Here is a 20,676-nt window from a genome sequence, read left to right as displayed (position 1 = left end):
AATGTCAAGCCTTAATTACACAGTTTGATAACCTTGTTTCCCTAGGCACAGATGGTAGGGTCAGAAATGAGCCAAAGCAGACAGAAACTGTATTCCACATCTATTCTGAGGGCTATCACAAGCCATCCTACTAGACAGGAGTATACACATAATTAAAAATTCATTTTATGGGGTCAGTGATGAAACAAAACTCAGATCTCTAGTTTCCCAAGGGAGTGATCTGACATCTCGATAAAGAAGAAGCTGTTCTAATTGTGGAGAGAGTTCCATTAAACCTGTAATTCATTTCACAACAACACAGCCTGATGCAAGAACCTCTGCTGTGGCTGCTTGGTTACGCAGGCTCACCCATTCCTCCTTTTCAGTGTCTTCCGACTGGTAATAAATTGGTGGCCTGTTTTTGCACACTCGCATTTTGATCATAGCACTCTATGAAGGGGATGGGGCTCAGTCAATTGCACACTTGTTAATGTCGGAATAAAAATATTTTGTGAGGTGCTGGGGCTCCTGCACGCCCCAACCCTGGGGTGCTCCTGTCTTCCCTGAACTAGCTACCTCTGGAGCTCAACCCCCTCCCACGGTGCTCCCGTCTCCCTGGAGCCCACTCCCACCCCAGGGTGCTGCTGCCAGAGCCCACCAGAGGATGGGGAATGGCAAGGCAAGGCAGGGCTGCCCCCTGCCCCCGCCCCCCCCCCGCCCCTACAGCATCCCATAGCCTGTAAGGGGCCAGGGTCTCCTCCTCCTCAGTATGAGATACTACCAACAAAGCACACAGACCGCTGCAGAGGAAAGCCTTTCTCCACCCAACAGCTACACCAGAACCGGAGAGCAGCACTTACTCTACATAGTAGACACCATATACGGGATCCTCAATTTTCTCCCAACCAGCAGGCAACTCTGGAAATAGAAAAAGCATTACTGAAGCCTCCAATGCAGTCTTTTTTCTGACAGGTAGCTGCTCCTGCTCAGCGTGCAAAACTCATCAGTAGCTCAGACTTTGCTTCAAACACTTTTCAGAACTATCACAGCCTCCTTTTAGAGGCTGGCGTGGCGCAGCACCAACATCACAGCATATGCTACCAGTGCTCTGTTAGTAAATCTGTGGGAAGATGCCCATGCCAGTCAATTTTAGATTTGCTTTTTGCATTAAATGAACAAATGATCAATAAATTGCCTTTCTGGGAGTGCTTCTAATACCCTACTGATTTCACCATCATGGGCAGAGCGGCTGCGGATGGAGCACTGCAGTGGAATTTGATGCAGGCAACAGGCCAGAGGCATTTTAACACCCATCTACAAAGACAAGCAAGATTATGAAAACCAATCTTAGCACACGAACGAGAGGTCACCATCTCCTCCTGTACCAGGGCTCAGCCATTTATGCTCACCACTGCTGAAAAAAGGGGGTTTTGAGTCCTTTCTGAGGGATTTACGTTAACTTGCTCAGCCGTGAGCCCAACACATAAGCGCATCTTGAAACGGGACAAAGTGAATTTAATGTAAATGCCCAGCATATGGAATCCACCCAAGTGGGGCGGGCACACACAGATGTATTTCACTGCGTAGCACTTAATGTAAAACCACATATTGTCATAATCACATGTAACAGAGATTTCCTTTTTTAATTAGCATAATTAACAAAAAACAGTTCTAAAGATGAAATTAACATTTGGAAATGTATCCACTTTTGTTCCTGTTGATTTTCTAGACTGCACATAGTACTTTAACTATAATTAGTGAACGTAATAAAACCACTTCAGCATCCAACTGAGGGCTGTTAAAGCTGACTGTATTACTTAAGGGCCTGATCCTTGTCCCACTCATTTAAACACAATGTTGCCGTTGGCTGTGAGCACCAAAATAATCATCCTATTAACAGTAGAGAGTTGTGTGTTTGTGTAATACTGTGAATCAACTCAAAAGAAGACTCAACCATGCTATGGACAGTGCAAGTGTGGTCCCACAGACTGCCCATCAGAGACTCTGCACATTCATTTAAAAAAAAAAATCAACAAAATCCATTGTCAGATAACACAAGACATAGCACATGTCAAATACCCCATGCAAAATAATTCCTCAAAATTTATCACTATATTGACAAGACTGGTAGTAAATAATCTATATTTGTTTATTATCAAATGCAAAGATTTCTTTTCATTAATGGCATCAATTGCTGAGCCAATAAAATTAACAATGGTCCATTAATTAGAATAAATGTAACTATCTAGTTCTGCATTTATAGACTTTCAACTATGTTGCCATAAGGACAGAAATATCTCCAGACTGGAGACGAACAGAATCTATACAAACACACATGGACTAATTATTCAAAGTTTATGTTTGTGTTAAGAACTGGCTGGAGATCAGAAAAAATCAATTTTCATGGGTTTTGCTCCACATGTCCCTTATTTGTAGATATAAGGTAGGTTTTCCGTTCTTACCATTATTTTATCCTTAGTGGGTTTAACATCTTTGGATTCCTTGAGACATAAGCAATTAAATGCAAGCCAGTGCTGACTTTGGGGCATAAAAATACTCCACAATTTTATCAACAGAGTGATTTGAAATGAACACTTCAGAAACAGATATTCCTTTACACCCTGCAAGTATATCTGAGAAAAAGTTAGAAAGCTAGAGGCTGATCTTGGAAGTCTTTTTGCAAAGGGAACTCTCTGGTTTGCAAAGGAGTCCCATATGGTGAAAAAACTGTGGAACAGGCTAAAAAAGCTTCAGTGCAATTAAATGAAGACCTCGCACGCAATCAGGTAAATCACAAGTTGTGGCAGCCATTTAATTCATTGCACTATGGTAAAAATAGAATGATAAAGAGACCAAGCTAGGGGTGGAAGAAAAATAAAAAGCAAATGAGGGAAGGGAGAAGTAATGCTCAGATGCCTTAAAATGAGTTTTCCACAAATTTCCTGGCTAAATATCTTTTGTCTATTTTGGACTACTAAGTGTTTTCTATTTTTAAAGTTTAAACAAAAAAATGTTTGCTTCTCTTTGGTTCACAAAAGGTTTCGGTATTAAATTTTATTTTTTCATTTCATTTAAAGAATTTTCACAGAAGGTCAGAAAACCAGCATTTTCCTAACCCCCAAAATGGGATTGTGCCAAAATGTTACCAGTTTTCTATCTCTGCAGCTTTCCATTTAAGGAACACAGCTCTATATTTTAGGAAGTAACAATACACAAAACTGCAGCTTTCAACACATTACTTATTGATGAGGTAGATGTGCTTTCCAACTTCTAAAAGCCTCTGAAAGTTCTCTAAAGCAAAAGGCAATATTGTCCATAGTCATGTTGCACGGTCTAGCTTCTTAGAGGCTTTAAATTATTGATCTCTCTTCTCTACCTCTCCTGCCAAACTGAAGATGACCCAGAGCATTAGATTTTATCACAAATATGAGATTTCCAAAAACATACTGCATCATTAGGAGCCTAAGCGAGCCATATGGTTTTAATTTTAGAACATCCATGCAGCACACTGCAGTCTCAGAGTATTTGTCAGTAGGTAAATTCAATGGACAAGTATCCAATTTTACACTTTTAAGCCTCGGATAAATACGGTTTCCTACTGAGATGCCCTTGTTTACTATCCTACTCTACAGAGGGGATGGACAGATTCGTAAAAAAGAACTTATCCAACCACGAGGTATTTTAGCTGCACCAATGCATCATATAAAGGAGCTGGAGATGACTGCTTCGGTATACTCAGCTCTTGCTGCTCCCTGTCAAGCCAGGAGGATCCATCCAAGTGTATGTCAAAGTCTGCTCTAAAGGTTAAATTTCGGTGTCCTTGTGTACAACCTCTGTTAAAAAGACGTGATCTATTACTCCACATTCAACCCACCTCTTTGGAAAACAAGAAGTTGTGCCAATGCTTCAAGTTTTAATTTTCTTCTATTTAGAACAGAACCTGTTGATAAGCTAAGGGGGTAAACATCTGGTGCCAACCAGGTTACGCTAACCACAAGTACGGTTTAGGGAACCGGCCGTATGTTCTCACGCCCCCTCCCTAACGCTGCTGTAACTGAGCCACTTGAAAATGTTGTCTTTGCATTGCAATATTTGGAAATCTCAATAGCATATCAAGGGGCTGTGACCTCAGTAAAGTTTATCTAAAACAAAGGGAACATCTCATGATGTTCGAGCAAAACACTTGTGTATGTTAGTGCCTGCTGAACTGGGGTCAGGCTTATCCATTAATTAGTTTCCCTGCATCTGGTTTTTGAGCTCTTCTCTTGCACTAGATCCCGATAATCAGACTGAAAGAAGGGAACATTTCCATTTCATTATTGCCTCTAAAATTGCTTTTTTAAAACCTCTCTCTTATTCTAAGCCACCCTTTGTGAAGACCTTCATGAGAAATCTTTGCAGGTTGTTCGTGCGCATCCACCTGCTTCGGATGTTACTTGGTCTCCTGCTGATTATTTGTATGAGCTGCGCATAATGCTAATGTACCACTAAAGTGACTGCATCATTCTTTAAATTGTCATCTTTTTCAAATTCTTGTACTAAAAGAAGTTAGGCCTCCAACATTATTCCAGGCATATTATACAGAAGAACAGTTGCTGGAATAGTATTAAAAGTTCACTCAATAGCTGCTGGCTGCTGGTGCCTTACCAATCACAAACAGGAAGCAGAATACACTTGCTTGCAAGTCATTACAGAAACCAGAGGTTAATTCTCTGGTAATACAATCCTTCAGTACACAGAACTATAAACTGTAAATACAGTCCTTTTTAAAAGCAATAATAGACCTAGTGGAAATAAAATCCTATGCAGCCTCTTATGCCTTTCAGCTTTCCAAGTGCACTAGAGCATAGCTGAACAGAAATAACAACTACCTCTACCATCAGTATAAACAGAACGAGCACCGCTGAGATTAGATATCAAGACAGCATTCTTCACAGAAAGATGCAGCAAAAAAAAGCGTACCACATCATTGAAAATCATCTGTTTATAAAATCACCTACTGAGGCAAAATTTTCAGCTGTTTCATTCACAAGCTCAGCAGAAGCATCCTATGTAATACTTAAACTTTCTAAATCACACATTGCTTCTCTTGCCTGATGAAAAAGCATCATTAGCTACTTGATTCCAACTCTGGCATCTACATGCTTTTTCCTGGAGCCAGTGATGTCAATGGAAAAGCCCCTGACTTCTGCAGGGTCCAGGAGGAAGCAGCTCTGAACAAACTTTGCAAGATATTAAGGCCCCCCCCAGCATTCTTCACACTCTGAACCAGTACGAAAAACACTGTAGATGTGAAGGTGGGGGAAAATTAATGCTTTGTCTGCTAGGGAATTTTTGCTGATAACCTAGGCTTGTTGAAATAAAAAAACTGAAAGATGCAAAATGATACAAAGGAGAAAGTAAGTAATTAAAGGCTTAAAACAGTGCAGTTGAAGTCAAACATCAAAACAAGAGATGGATGATTTACCTAGTTCACTGTCCAGTTCCTCCGTGTGTACCCCTTCTTCTCCAAGGGAAGAGCAGTAAATGAGACAGAAAAAATTAAAAGAAAATTTCAGATACCAGCACCAAGCAAGAAATTCCCTACAGCAAACAGCAGAACTAGCGCTAATTTTCTGCAGACTGAGCCCCAGCTTTCCATTTATCACACTTTAGTGATCAGAATATTGATGGATCTGATGTGGATAATGAAAGAAGTGGTTGTTGTATTCTCAAAATATCTGTATCAATTGACTACTTCCACGCCACAGTTTGATATGGCAAAGTAATACATTTGTGCTGTTCTCACTGTAGTGAAGCTTCTCCCTCAGGTCTGTACAGTCCAACCTTTGCAATCCATTCTGTAGACACAGGGATCTATCAGAAGGCCAGACCAGAATACTAATGAAGAAATCCAAGAGGAAAACCATGCATCTAAATAAGAACTAATGTAGCAAGGTTTTCATTTGCTAAATTTGCATGCATACAAGGTCCAATTGACTTCACTGTAACTACTCAGATGATTTAAGATAGACATGAAGTTAAGTGCCTTGTTTAACTGGAGGAACAGACCCCCACCGTAATCCAGATGCACTGGTGCGGCATATACAGGAATGCACCAGTTTTAGTGGGACACCTGGGACAAAGATCACATAATTTTTCAAAGACACAAAGCCATCAATATTCACTGTTGCTCCATTTATCATTATCTGCTCCATATTCATAAGTTACCAGTGACACAGATGATTAAAGTATTGCTTAGCCTATAAATAATAATAATGCAGTCTGAAAATGAAAGATGATGACAAAACCAGAACAAAGATGGTAAAAACAATTTTGGACCTAATACAGTAAAGCATAAGCCACGTAAATGAATGATAGAAGCAAACAGAAAATATAGTGTCACAGCATTGATTTTGAAAATTTGGACACCTAAAAAACCCCAACACTTCCACAACCTGTTTGCAATATATTCTACCAATTAGCGTGAAATACAAATTGCAATTTCCTTTGATTGCCCAAACAACTGGAAACGACCAAAAACTTGTTAGGGACACACATCCTGATGAAGAAAAAGCACAAGGCAACTGCACCCAAATAAATCTGAAACGACACCTAACATTTATAAAAACCACAAACAGAATGGGATCAAGCCTGAAAACTCACACACAAACACATCCCTCAAACAAAACAGAGGAGGAGTCCCACTGATTTCAGTGGAAATACACCCCACTATGACCCTTGCCAAGCATGTCCAGCTTCCATGATGCAGTAAAAATAACCTTCTCTCTTCTTTCTCCTCACGTTGTTCTCTGAAATGTAATTATTCTTATGTGCAAAGTAAGATCAGAGCAGCCAAGCAAAACAGTGCAGTGCATGCACTGCTGTACCTATGAAATAACTGCTTTAGCTACTGAATGTTAAAAATATTCATTAATGAGCAACTTAGTGAATGAAGTGAAGGGGTGGGGGGAAGATGAAATCAGCTGATTTGAAGGACCTGATAAACAAAAATGCCACTAGTCTGCAAAATTATGAACTTAATTAAATGCAAAAATACCAGCTGTATGTTTCTAATCCCAATAAAAATAAATTATTCTAATGTTTGCTTTGTAATTGCTAAGAGGATGAGAGAAAGACTTTCCCTTCTGTGAGGAGACTTAAACCTGTTTCCCAGCGGAGCTCAGCCACCCGTTGTTGACTCCTCCCGTCCCCTGCTCCCTTCCCGGGCTCAGAGCACAGCGCGGGGCACGATGACCCACAGCAGCACGTGCTGCTTGTGGGCATCACTGGGGCTAGCGACGCAGTGGGAGTCTTGCTGGTAGAGAACGCCAGGACAGAAGTTGTACTTCAGGGAAAACCACCCTCTGAAATAGGAAAGCTGATGCTGAGACTCAGCAACCTCCTCTTTAAATTGCCCGCAACGCTTCACTGCAAGGAGGAGGGAGCTTGGCCTGCATATGCTGTTGTTTAATTTTGTTCCAGTTCTGATTGCACACTGACATATCCATTTTTAGGTGCAGAGCAAGGCCTGCATTAATCCAGCTCATCCCGCTCGCTCCTTGACAGACGACGCCAGTTGCTAAGCACCTGAAGCAGGCGCCAGCTTGGTATGCTGGGTTTCTGCCTGGGCTTTGCACATCCTCGTGGTCTGGGGGCATGCTGCCTTGTGCACTGGGAAGCTGGGGACCTGCTTTATCGTGGCAGCAAAGGTTGCACAAGCAACAAATTCTCACATCCTGTAAAATCTCACACGCGAAAGGAAGTAGAGGTTGAAAAACTGCATGTGCAAAAATAGTAACAGCAGTTCTAGAGGCCAGATTTGAATCTACCAGTAGAAAGGGACTGAGTTGATTATTTTCTGAAATAATATCATAATTCTTATTGAGCCGACTCACACCAGTAGGATGTTGATCATATTATGAAAACTAATTTTACAAGGACAGCATCAACTCTGACAAAGCAAACCCTTCACTTTTTAAGGTACGTCTACCACGATAGCACTGTGTTAGCCAAAATCATGCATCAGAATACCATCACCTTTCCTGGTCAGTAGACCAAAATTTCCACACAGGTTTTCCCAACCGTTTAAGTTATTTTCATTGTGATTCCCTTTTTATTCCAGCATCTCTTAAAGGATGCTGAGAAAGAACCTCCTTTAACAGTCCTGCATTTGGTTGCTCTAAATTGGACAGTGGCTTGCATTTCCAACATCTCAAGGAATACAAAATTAGATCAGTGTAAATTTTTAGATGCAAAACTACACTTCCAAACGGGATTTGTTTTCAGTAATCATAGCACTAAGTGGACTGTCAGAATTTAACAGCAGAAGCAAAGCAATGGAGTTATTTCTGCTCAAACAAGGAACTAACAACATAACTCAATTCATGTAAAGCAGGTGGTTGAAGCATAACACAATGGAGCACGTAGAGACTCAGTCGCTTTCCTCCTACACAGCGATCCAAGGAGCCAACACGTTAGAAAGCTTTGAGTCTTGTTCAGCATCAGTGACTGTTTAAATGCCTTTGCAAAAACCAGAGGCCTCTTCTAGCACCTCTTTGATGTTTATTAAATGATCTGCCATCTCAATGGCTATTTTACATACACAGACAGTGATTTTACAACAACGTAACGGATGTTGTCTCTATGCACTTACTAATGAACATTTTTTTTTTTAAGTATTTCTGAACACAGGTTATTGGAAAGGGGAAAAGGAAAGGAAGAAAGCCACCAGAAATGTACCAAGTACGCTATTACTTCATTACTTTCAGTTTCTTACCATCATCTTCACATTCTTCTAGAGGCTTCTGCTGTTTGTTCAGGCACCGTGGATCTAGCCAAGATGTTGTTTTTGTGTTATGGCTGGGAACCAAAAATGGAAATATGACCTTTGTTAATAAAGCAGAGCTGAAGTATCAGTGACATAAAAGTATACATCCTCTTTATTATTCAACAGCCCTGAAGGCATACTTTTGCTCCAGAAGAAACAGCATTACAATTTGATGTTTTGCAAACTAGTCTACCAAATCACAAGAATCACAGCATTGAAAACACAAAGGTGAAAAGCAAAAATACAGAAATCAGTATTCCTGACTGGAAGGACGCATATGAAAACTGCAGTATTATAATACTAATTTCCAAACTTTTGTCTTTGGTGGTTTGTTTCTTAATTCCAGGAGCTGTCTCTGAGCCATTTTCCTCCTGATGAATAGGGAGAAGTTTCCCTTCCTCCCTAAATCATGTAGTGGTCTTTGTTCCTACAAAAGACCTTTGACATTTGTCTAGATTTGACCCAAGCATTAGTCAAAAACAAAATTTCCAGTGGAAAACTTTTTAATTACACAAATAAAAATGTTCTGTCAAAGCCTTTGATGGAAGTTGAACAGCTTTACTTTCAACTTTTCCTTTCTACAAGTCCCCTGACAGTATCGTGATGCCAGTCCCAGTGGTGAAGGCTGCATAGCAAACAGGCTTAAAATACATTTTTCTAGACATTATTTTCTCCCATCATTTTGTTTGCATATGCAGACAATCTTGTAATATAATGTCTCTTCTACAACCTGATGTCACCTTAGACATAACCTGCAAAGATACCTTTCCAGTCTCTCAGGTATCACGTACCTAGCTTAGCCTTTAACACTGCTTAGCAGTTTTAAGTTTCAATACCATAGTAATGCTATTTACTTCTCCTTCAAGGTTTCAGAGAGGTTTACAAACTTAACCTTAACCTCACAATAGCCACATGAAGCTGGAGATGCTGTAATGAGGGCTATGATCCCTGAGGAATTAACAGCTGAACAGCAAACTTGTATTTTACTGCAAGAAGAGGGGACTGCCCTGCTCCTAGAATCAAAGTGTGTAAATAAAAGGTCCTTGCTTTACACATCCTACTACCCAGCCCTCCCAATGCAGGATCAGCAAATGTGTTCAGTCCTTTTGTATGCTTTAGAGCAATTAATCGCCAACTAGAAAAATGAACGGCAGAAATTCAGCAAGTCAGGCAAATTAACAGCAATAAAGCAGAGGGGTTCTGTCAACTTATAAATAAGCAAGTCTGTACTCTAGCTGAGAAAGAGGGCGGTGGGAGGAGAGCAAGAGAACATTTGCATATTTTTTGCAACTTTGTCTTGCTAACCAAAGGCTCACAATAGTGTAGTTTGTTGAGGCATGAAATATATAGCTAAACACCTTTCAGATCACACACTCGGAAAGGCAGGATTGTATTGAACCTGCAACATGCATACATCTACGTGCAGGGTAATGAGAAGCTGGGATACTTTGGGTAATGAAAACCCCAATTAAAGCACCAGAGAAACATATCTCAAGAGCCAAATTGCTTCAGCTACAAGCCATCAGGATTGGTTATCCGACACAGCTCTGGCCCCACTGGACCTGTGCTGGTTCTGTGCAAGCATCTCAGACGTTCCCACTGTTCCCTTCAGCACCCTGACTGGATAACCCAAAGCGCTGTAGATGATGATACTGACATCTGAGCCAGCTTGGGTCCACACAGCTCATTAGCTTGCTCTCTTAATTTGATACAAATCAAACTAAATTGTTTCTAGGCTCAGGGTGTCCTCAGAATTAATAGAACTGCAGTCATTCAGTGCTGCATCCACACCAACACATTCTTGCACAAAATCACTCCCTATGCGTATGTATCCTCAAAATGGTCAATCTGCACTGCAGGGAAGGAAGCAGTTGGTGTGCTACCAGATTTTCACGTCAGACAGATAGTTGTGTATGCAGGCTACGTTTTTCCACCACGTATATGATTCCCCTGCAAAAGGTCTAACAAATTATTTAAGGTGCTACAGTCCTGCACTGCTAAGAGAATGCACACACACACAGAATACAGCAGCCGTGGGGATGGGTTTTGGGGGAACTGGTGGCTGCAGCAAAACCCCTGGCTAAAGCACCTGTAAGGAAGGACAGCAGGGGCCCATGTAGGGACAAAAAAGGGAGTAACTGTCTTCTTGGGCAGCATTTTGTGCTCACGATCTGTCCTTCTCCAGGGAAGAAAACGGCAGGCTCCATGGACTATTACTCAGCCTGTGTTACATACATTAAAGCGAGCAAGTACGTCAAAGAATGAGGCACCCTGAGGACATAATGAGGGGCAGAATACTGTTTGGGATAACGAACACACTTCTGTTTCATCTGATATGCAGCTGATGAGAATTTGCATTGTGCCTTCTAGATTTTGGCTTATACTAGGGTGTTGGTGGAGCCTCTTGGAGTAACTGGAAAATGGGCTTTTTTACAGCAGCTGTCTCCCAGCTGGTGAAGAGCTGTTGCAGCGCTCTCAGTCCCCCCAGCTCCTCAGATCTTCTGGCAGTCTCCTCTGATGGGTTCCCTTGCCACTGCAGCCAAAGGGAAACCTGCTCTGATAAACCTTCCCTTGGCCCTGTCCAAAAGTCCCCTCTCCTGCCGATGGAGCAGGACTGCTCCCTTACTGGCCTACTCCAGCGTAACTCTATGGAGTACCAGAAGGGGCTTCAGCAGAGGAGGTTCTTCTGTGCTAAGTGGCCACTGGCTTCTGGTACGCAGACAGAGGATATCAGTTTCCAAGACCATATTAAACAGACCATCAAATCCAAAATCAATTCCTCACCCCGCTCCTCTACTTAGGCAGCTACGGGCTTGAGTTGCAAAAGCTAATTGAATTTTAATGTCTAGCTAAACTCTGTGCAAGAAATACCTTCCACTAACGGGTCCCATTTTATAAGTTACTCCTATCTCAATAAATCTAGATGAGTATCATTAGAGACTATTATTTATGGCATGAAAAAAAATCAATATCTTCATAAAACTGCTGACAGCTCTCAGCTCTTAGGCAAAGACAGCAGAGCACGAGGTACTGCTTTTCCAGACTTACTGTGCCTACTCGGCACTGAGCTATGCCTTCTGCAAAACACTGGAGCTTATTAACACATCTGGCCCATTTGCTCTGACAAGAGGTCAACACACAGAGTCCATTCCCTGGCTCTGCCACCGCCCCCCCGGCACCTGATGCAGGAATTCTCCCTGCTGCATTATGCGCAGAGGCAGGCTCCAGAAACCAAGTCTCGGCCCTTTCAATTAGGAGTTTTCATTCCACCCGTTAAAACAACTGGCCCACATTTTACAAATGTCTGTTGCTTTTCTAACTACCTTCACAAAACAAGCAAATTCCCTCTGCCTTTGAACTCAGGAGTAATTTGGATGTTAATCCAATCAGGAAATGCAAAACCTCTTCAGAAGCACTAAGGAACTTAACAGCTCTGCAACATAACTCTATACACTAAATATTTAATACACACACGAAATGTCTCCATGGAGGTTTTCTTATGCCCAAAGAGAGAGGGAGAGAGATAGAATTAGAACAAAAAAAAAACCAAACAAAAAAAAAAAAGTGCTTTACTCTATAAAATAGACTTCTCCGTTCTCGGTGTAGGCCATCTCCCAGTTTTCCGGCAGAGGACCTAGGTTATCCTCGGCAGAAGGAGGTAGGTATTGAGGGAGGTTCTGAGATGGTTCCGTGGTGGGAACGTTGGTGTGGCTATCAATTGCAGATGGTGGGGCTGTCTCTCTTACAGTATGTGTATTATGCTCGTCTTGGTCACCAGACTCTGCTGTAGAATAAAAAGAGCACAAATATCATCAAAAAACAGTCTTTTTCTCTTCCCTTTTGCTTCCCTGGGTTTATCCTTACAGCTTTCCTTTCCTTGCTTTTCAATGCACAAGAGGCAGCAAGAGATGAACCCCGGGTAAAGACTCTGCAGCCTTTTTGCCGGCAGGGATGAGCTTGCTTTGCCCACGCGCTGCAGCCAGCGCCGAGCCGAGCTGTGCTCAGCTCCCCTGCTCGCTCCGACGGGCCCTGCGGAGGTACCAAAGCTTTCCCAGCTGTCTGAGGCCAGGGCTCGCTGACGGAGACAACTTCAACGGGCTTCTGAGCAGGCTTACAGGTTTGCTCCCGCAGTGCCAGTTGTGGGACAGGGATTAGCAGAATAAAATTTCCTGTTTGAGGAACGATCAAAAAGGGAGATTTTTACAAGTGCAGGCGGTAGCCAGAAGCTTGAAGTCAACAAGCTAATGGTGAACATCTTTAGTGCAGTGCTTTTTTTTCCCTTTTTTAAATTAAAAATTAAAATGAATGTCAGCACTACACCATGTGTCCACATGTTGCTGCTCACTAGTGATGTTCTTGCTGTCTGAGGAGGTTTATTCTGTGGCTCATCACTGCATCCTACCAGTCAAAGTCACTCAGGAGTATTTTATGATGTATCTGGCCCTTCTCCCTTAAAGGAAACATTTACAATGCTTATATCAGTGCTGTTTGGAGCTGTATCCATGAGACAGTGCTGCTCATTCCTTCCAACCCCAATCACAGTAAATGCTCTCCAAAAACCAGGCCTGTGCCCCTAACTCCTTCACAGAGAGGTTTTGGCAACAACAGACAAATTCTAAAATTACTCCAGTGTCGACCAAAGGGATTTTCTCTGGTTCTTGAAGGTGCTGAAAATTTATGGAAGTGCTTCCAAATCACCTGAGGCCACCAGTCAGCCTCTGGTACACACAGCAGGCAACACACCGAGCAAAAGACAGAGAGATCAGCGTCACACTGCCCCGTCCCCAGCAGCGGGACTGAAAGGGCTTCACAGCCAGGACCTCGTCTCTGCTCTCTAGACCACAGACCATGGACCTCCTCGACTCACAGCCCTGGTTTTTGGGAGGGCTGTTAACTGCAGCTCCTGCACTATTCTAGTCTGTGTGCTGCCATTGCAGAAAGAGAAGATGCTGAAAATAACTAACTGGGAGATGAGGGAAGAAAAATATCTAGACTATACCAGTACCCTCAGCTGCCTTCCTGGCATTCAATATTTTTAGGTAGAAGATGACAAGATAAAGAAGCATGAATGAATCATCGCCTGCTAAAGCCTCAGAGTGTAAACATGCCAAACTCTGGAAAACACAAGTCATTGAGAGGTCTTCTAAGGAAGCTGGAGCATTTTAATATGGCTAGCACGTCTACGTGTGAAATAAGCATAAGGAATCACTTTGGTATACGAGAAATAACTCTTCTCTTGATTCTGTGCCCATTTAATGGAGGCAAGGGGCCAGGGTGTGATAACACTGCGACAAATGAGCTGCATCTCCCAATATTTCATCTTGTGAAGGAAAACAAAGCAGCGAAACGATGCTCAAATTAGTTCAGAGGCACCAAACTGAGACGGGCAGCAAGGAGGTCAAACAGCACCTCCCATCAGCTTCCTCCCAAAATCAGATCCTGTTGACAAGGGCTGAGGTTGCTGCCATGTCACAACATAGAACACAGAACAGAACTTTGTAAAGGAGCTGGTAAGCAGAGACAGAAACTCCAGCCCGGGAGGGATTAGGCCAGCCAGGAGTGACTTGGGTTGGAAATACGTAACAGGCAGCAGCCCAGCACAGCACAAGCCTCAAAGCCATTTGCCAGTCTGGCCCAGAGAGGGCCAAAACTACACCTCTGTCTAAACCCTTTTAGAGCTCTACACAGACTTTAGAGCCAGGACTTTGGCAGGTAGGAACTAGCATGACAGTTCCTATGACCTACCAGAAGCTGGGAAGGGAAATTGTCATGGTGGTAGGAAGTGACCAGAGGATGACAAAGGACCTAGTGCCAGTAGTGATGGTGAGCACCCACAGCAAGCGAAGGCTTGAAGGTGTGGATAATGCTCCCTGCTAAGTGCTTACCTCAAAGGGATCAAGGAAGACGAATTCAGTGCTTGAAACTGAGCTGAGGAAGTAATGCTCTAAGCGCTATCAAATACCAGGATTGCCGACATGGGGAAGAGCTCTTGCTCCTCAGAGCTTCACAAACTTCCAGTTGATTTCTGTGGAAACTCAACTGATCTTCAATATTATTTTGCTCTGAATCTGCCTGCACAGCACTTGACTTTAAATTGCAGAAGTTTCCAATGATCTCTCAGCTCAATGGTAGCCACAGCAGGACTGAGATCTGTGCTCAGCAGGACACAAGGCCTGCATAAAATACAAAGTTTGCACCCATGTTTCATACCTCACTCCTACAGCAAGCAACCCTCACTTAGCTGGAAGGTATCTAGGAGAAGAGCACCTAGTAATTGTACGTGATGAGTATCTCTAGATGCAAGGAAGGGGAAAGGACAGAAACTTTTTAGAAAGAAACAATAAATAATTTCAAATGTAATCCTGGATGAGTCATTTCATTCTGTTTGTAACTATCAACCATATCGCAAGACATCCTTGAACTTTCTGCAACTATTCCCCATTTTTTTCTCATCCAGCTCAATCCCACAGTGACTTTTTAGACAATACAACGATGTATGTGACTGTCCACACCTGGACATCTGCCATTCAAGTGTTGTTGGCCAGTTCTGTCTGGCACTAACAGCTTTGCAGGAAACCCATTAAAAACACCCCCCCCAAAAAAAAAAATCCCCCTCCGAAAACCTTCCCCATGTATCCTAACTGATGGACCACGGAACTTATGTTTTACCTGTGAAGCTACTGCTCATTTCAGGTACATCATCCTCTTCCTCATTCTCTGTATGCACTATGCCAGCATTTTGCATATCATTGTAAGACTTGGTTCGCTTTGGAGTCGACTGCTTGGAGCCACACTGCAGGTTTTGCAAAGCATCAGTGGAAGTCACTTTCCCACTGAGGGGCTGGCTGGGAGGCTTGGGCGTTCCATAATAGTTACCTAGGCAATAGAAACACATTTGCATCTTCAAAAGGGAACAGTTTATAGCAGCAAGTTTTCTATTTTATTTTATTTTCAGTTCCATTAAATTTTCTGTCTCTCACCAAAAGCAAGTAAATATACTAATACACACCATTCCCCTTTTTGGGGGCGCACACTTCATCTCTAGAGCAGACACAGAAATATTTCTTGCCTTTTAAGTTATTGCTGTTGAATCTAAAAGGAGAAGCAACGGTTGCATTGTTTAGGTGCACTGAGCGTACAAGGGCTAAAACAAAAGGCAGTCACGGTGAATAGCAAAACTTCATCTCGTTACATCTGAATTTCAATTAGCAGCCTTTTTACATGTGTGCACCCACACAATGCTGTGGCAGATCTGGAGTGAGCCCTGCAGAAAATAAAAAATTCATGACTGCTATCACCAAGAGAAGTGATAAAAGGCTCGATGGCCTGCTTTAATACACAGGTTCTTTTAGGGTGGATGTTGCACTTAAAAAGCAAAAACTGTTCTCTCTCTCTGAAGGAAAACTTTGTCAAAGGATAGAAAAGACAAGACACCACGTGGCATCACTTTCTTCAAAGAGGAAACTCAGCAGTTGGGTCAACTTGGGTAGAAGGGAACAACCAGACCTTAAAGCAAAACCTGAACTGACAAAGATGCACCCACAGTTAATGCAACACACAGCTCTGGGCAGCCATCACCAGAGGTGACAGAAACAGTGCAAAGTGCTTGGGATGCTTTGTTGTCGTTTTAACTGGCCATGGAAGAAATACAGAATAAGTGCAGATTCACTGATGCCGGAACCGCCTGGAGGTATTGCACCATTCCTGTTTCACTTCACCTCAAACACCACAGCAGGGCTCCATTTGCTCTGAAATGCTCCACAGGAACCTCAGGTCTGGAATCAGTTCCCGCAGTGCTGGGCGTTACAGCAATTCAGACCTATTGCAAGGTGCATCTTTTACGTTTTACACAATGATCTGTGATATACAACATAAAACTCCTCAGAATTTTCCCTTTCAGGAATTACTATTAAATTTTATTTCACACCTTTGGATTCCAAGGGTGGACTTAAAAATTCTCCCTATACTCTCTGCTATGACAAAATATAAAGGATGCCCTCCTGCATGACTTCAACTGTGGCAGCAGCACAAAATTCTTGTCTAATATACACGCATATTTGATTACACGCTTCATCTATCTCCACTGTCTATGTAGAACTTGAAAGCTCTATTTTTCATTTTTTCAGTGCATATTTTGTTCACCCACTGCAGGAGATCAGGTTTGAGACCATCTAAGGAACCTGAAGTTGCACAAGTCCACAGGACTCAATGAGATGCATTTGCAAATCCCAAGGGAACTGACTGATGAAGTTCTATCTTCACAGAATAAAGCCACTATCCATTGTATTTGAGAAGTTGTGGAAGTCTAGTGAAGTTCCCACTGACTGGAAAAGGGGAAATATAACCCAGGGAACTACAGGCCAGTCAGTCTCACCTCTGCGCCCAGCAAAATCATGGAGTAGATCCTCCTGGAAACTATGCTAAGGCACGTGAAAAATAAGGAGGTGATCGGTGACAGCCAACATGGCTTCACTAAGGGAAACCATGCCTGATAAATTAGGTGGTCACCTACAACAGGATTACAGTGTTGGTGGATAAGGGAAGAGAGCTAACATCATATACTGTCATGCATGACATCCTTGTCTCTAAACTGAAGAGACATGGATTTGACAGATTGTCCACTTGGTGGACAAGGAATTGCTGGATGGTCGCACTCAAAGAGTTGTGGTCAACGGCTCAACGTCCAAGTGGAGACCAGTAAGCGTGGTGTTCCTCAGGGCTCAGTATTGGGACCAGCGCTATTTAACATCTTAGTAGGTACAGAGACAGTAGAATCAAGTGCACCCTCAGCAGGTTTCATGATGACTCCAAGCTGTGGGGTGCAGTTGACACACTGGAGGGAAGGGGTGCCATCCAGAGAGATCCCGACAGGCTCAAAAGGCAGCCCTGTGCACAACTCATGAAGTTCAACAGGACCAAGTGCAAGATCCTGCACATGGGCCAGGGCAATCCCAAGCACAAATACAGGCTGGGCAGAGAACGGACTGAGAGCAGCTCTGAGGCACTTGGGGGTACTGGTTGACAAGAAGCTCCACACAACCCAGCAATGTGTGCTCATAGCCCAGAAAGCCAACGGTATCCTGGGCTGCATCAAAAGACATGTGACCGTTCTATGATTCCATGATAATTACATTATATATTTAATATCCATTCTCCAAAAAGTATACACGCCCCTTTATTAACACTGTTACACTAGATGGAAACCACGTGCCAAAGGCAGATTGCGTGAAGGCACTTTAAAACCTCATCTCTGCTAAAAAAGATCTTTTAGTTATTTTTATACAGATGCGTGTGTATTTTTGTTGCAGAAGCCAACAGCATCATTCATAGACTGAGATACAGCACTGAGTTTAAAGTTAGTCAAGCAGCTCTGCATTGACCTGCCTCAGTGCTGTATGCAGTATTTCCAGTCACTCAGCGCAGTTCATACTGCTCAGCCATCACACACTGGAGGTTCCAAATGACATACCCTTACTTCAGTTTGAAGTACTAGTTCTTAATCTCAACTCCTCTTTAGCTGACTGCATTACCTTTCCCGTTAGAGCATCTAAGTCCCTTACAACCCTGAACCTGCATGGGCTGTCAGGTTTAGGGTAAGATCACAGGGATCATACCTGCCTCAGCACTTGCAGAACTCAGCCTGTGACTCTGGAAGGTCTCTGGACACATCAGGAGCAAGGGAGACCAGGAATCACCCTGGCTCAGGCTGGCAGAGTCCGTCTGGGAAGACCACTTCAGACACATATTGCTACCTTTCCCCTGCACTGCCTCCCAAGAAGAGAAAAAGTCTTTCTTGCAGAGCTGAGGCTGGAGAAGTCTGAGTTGCTCCTGCCTCCATGCTTTTACAGCTGGAGTGCTAGGACAGCAACACGTGCAGGTTTGTCTTAACAAGGTGTGCTCGAGCCTGTATACAACGTCGCGGATTCCGCTCCATAGGAGCAGCAACGCTCTGCAATGCTTTCATCTTCTGTTCATTTCAGAATCTTAAATGTACATTGATACATAATTTATAGGGAGAAGGAAATTACTTCTTCTGGAAAGAGCCTCTAATGGGGATGGAGGCTCCTCAAGCAGGTTGCAGTCTCTGCTAGAGAAATTATTCTTATGCTCTACATACTGCAGGGCTGGTTTATACAAGAGGAGGAGGAATAGGGGAGAGAGAGCGCAAAGGGGAAATACAAAGGTAGGTAGGCAGAAAAAGTATAATCAACCCTGCTCCCATTCTATCCCCTTCGGCATTTCTCCTAAGAATGCTGCTAGTTTGGGGTTCAGGTTTTTGTTTGTTTAGGGGTTTTTTTTTGTTTTCCTTCCCCCCCGACAAAATGTGTGTTTTCTAAGGATGTTAACTGCTAAGCAGAGAGAGCCACTTGCGTGCCATATTAGTGAGAACAGCTTTTACTTATGGCACTGCGCATGACTATTTTGTGCAAAATTTATTTCAGGTCTGTTGTAAATGGTTAAATCTTTTTGCAATGGATGCAACAAAGTGAAGGGAGGGGATACATAGATGTTGCTAGTGTGGGGTTTTGTTTCTTCCGGATAGGAACATGGCACAGATGTTACCACCCCTCCACCAATTGCAGAGAAATACATTATTTTATTTTTAAGTTTTGCTCCTTTTCAGTTCCTCTAGCAAGAAGCAAGGCTGGAGTTCCTAACAGTCCTCAGCAGAAAACCAGGCTTCTCTATTTCAGATTTGCTTACACTGAAATCATTAGTCACGTTTCAAACCAGCCATGGTTGTTGTTACTATTAGTTAGTAATTATTTCCTACTGAAACGGTGTGCTGTCTTAGAGGATCCCTACAAGTAGATATGAACACATACAACGAGCAAATAGGAATCTGAAACTGAGCATAGCTCTGCACGTGTGGGGTTTGTTTTACGGAATATGGGAAATGCAGCTATTGGGGCTGAACTTTTCTTTTTCCTCCACAGGAGGCAGATTCAGCCCGAGTCAATATTCCAGAAAACCACAGCTCTTCCTTCAGATTTATACAAGGACATACATGTTTGGAAAACAACCCAGTTCATGATGCAAAAGTGCAAAAGAAAGCTCCAACTCAGCTTCCAGGTGACATGGAGAATGAGAGAAAATGGAAATACTCTTTTCGTCATGTTTGCTGGATGCAGTCAGATCTATTTCTCTTCTCTAAGCAGTTCTTTATGAAGACATGGCATGTGGGCCTGGGCATGGGGGCAGACACATCATTAGGAGGGACTGGCACAAAATTATCTTTGAAACTCATCTTTAATCTTAGAAATTGCAGAGATAAAATATTTACCCTGTGACTCAGAAATCCAAACGTGCACCATTAACAACTGACAGTGAACAGCCCAGCAAGAGTTTTAAAACACTCAGACTCAACATTATTTGTTCAAATTAAATCTGTCAGTGTTTATGAAAAAACATACATTTAAAAATATGCTTTAACAGTGTTTTGTGAGCCACTTGTAAGCCTAAAGAACGGGCTAACTTCATAGCTAGTGTAATTTGTACTGAATATCCAATCAGCTCTAATTATTAACAGCATGTTACATGTGCATACACAAGCATCTGTCATCCCAGAGGATCCCAAAACATTTTCTAAAGTCAGCACAGTAGTTATGGCAGGACTCCCCGGGGTGCTGAGCTCAGGTGAATCTCTGCAAAACTTCTGAGGGCTGTGCCCCTAACGTGATGTCCCAAAGCTGAAGAAGAGCAGCCTGTCTCCCCGACAAAGGAGATTCCTTGATCAAGACAGCAGGAAAACCTCTACTTTTCTGTGGAAATGCTGGTTCTGAAGCAGCCAGCCTGGCAGAACACAGCCCTTTCCCATGTCTGATTCCTATGGGAACCAGGCTTCTAAGCTTTACCTTCTTCCCAATCACATTTGGATCCTGCCTGCA

At 42.8% G+C, this 20,676-nt stretch overlaps 1 protein-coding gene across 22 annotated transcripts in view; it reads right to left on the bottom strand.

The window, feature by feature from the left end:
* The window catches only part of MAGI1 (membrane associated guanylate kinase, WW and PDZ domain containing 1), a 355,911-nt gene that overhangs the window by 63,670 nt on the left and 271,565 nt on the right, over nt 1–20,676 (bottom strand). For 10 of the 22 annotated variants that reach the window (XM_040593740.1, XM_040593741.1, XM_040593739.1 and 7 more), the window contains exons 4-8: nt 15,458–15,664; nt 12,362–12,572; nt 8,738–8,820; nt 5,447–5,485; nt 840–897 (exon numbers count right to left, since the gene is read on the bottom strand). In XM_040593740.1, the coding sequence (XP_040449674.1) occupies nt 840–897; nt 5,447–5,485; nt 8,738–8,820; nt 12,362–12,572; nt 15,458–15,664 (598 nt within the window). The remainder of the gene's footprint in view (nt 1–839; nt 898–5,446; nt 5,486–8,737; nt 8,821–12,361; nt 12,573–15,457; nt 15,665–20,676) is intronic. The other 12 variants (XM_040593748.1, XM_040593743.1, XM_040593745.1 and 9 more) reach the window with 2 other exon arrangements.

Source organism: Falco naumanni, chromosome 4 (genome assembly GCF_017639655.2).
Source record: "Falco naumanni isolate bFalNau1 chromosome 4, bFalNau1.pat, whole genome shotgun sequence".
Taxonomy (NCBI): domain Eukaryota; kingdom Metazoa; phylum Chordata; class Aves; order Falconiformes; family Falconidae; genus Falco; species Falco naumanni.
Note: the sequence above shows the minus strand (reverse complement) of the source record. Positions and strands in the feature narration are given on the sequence as shown.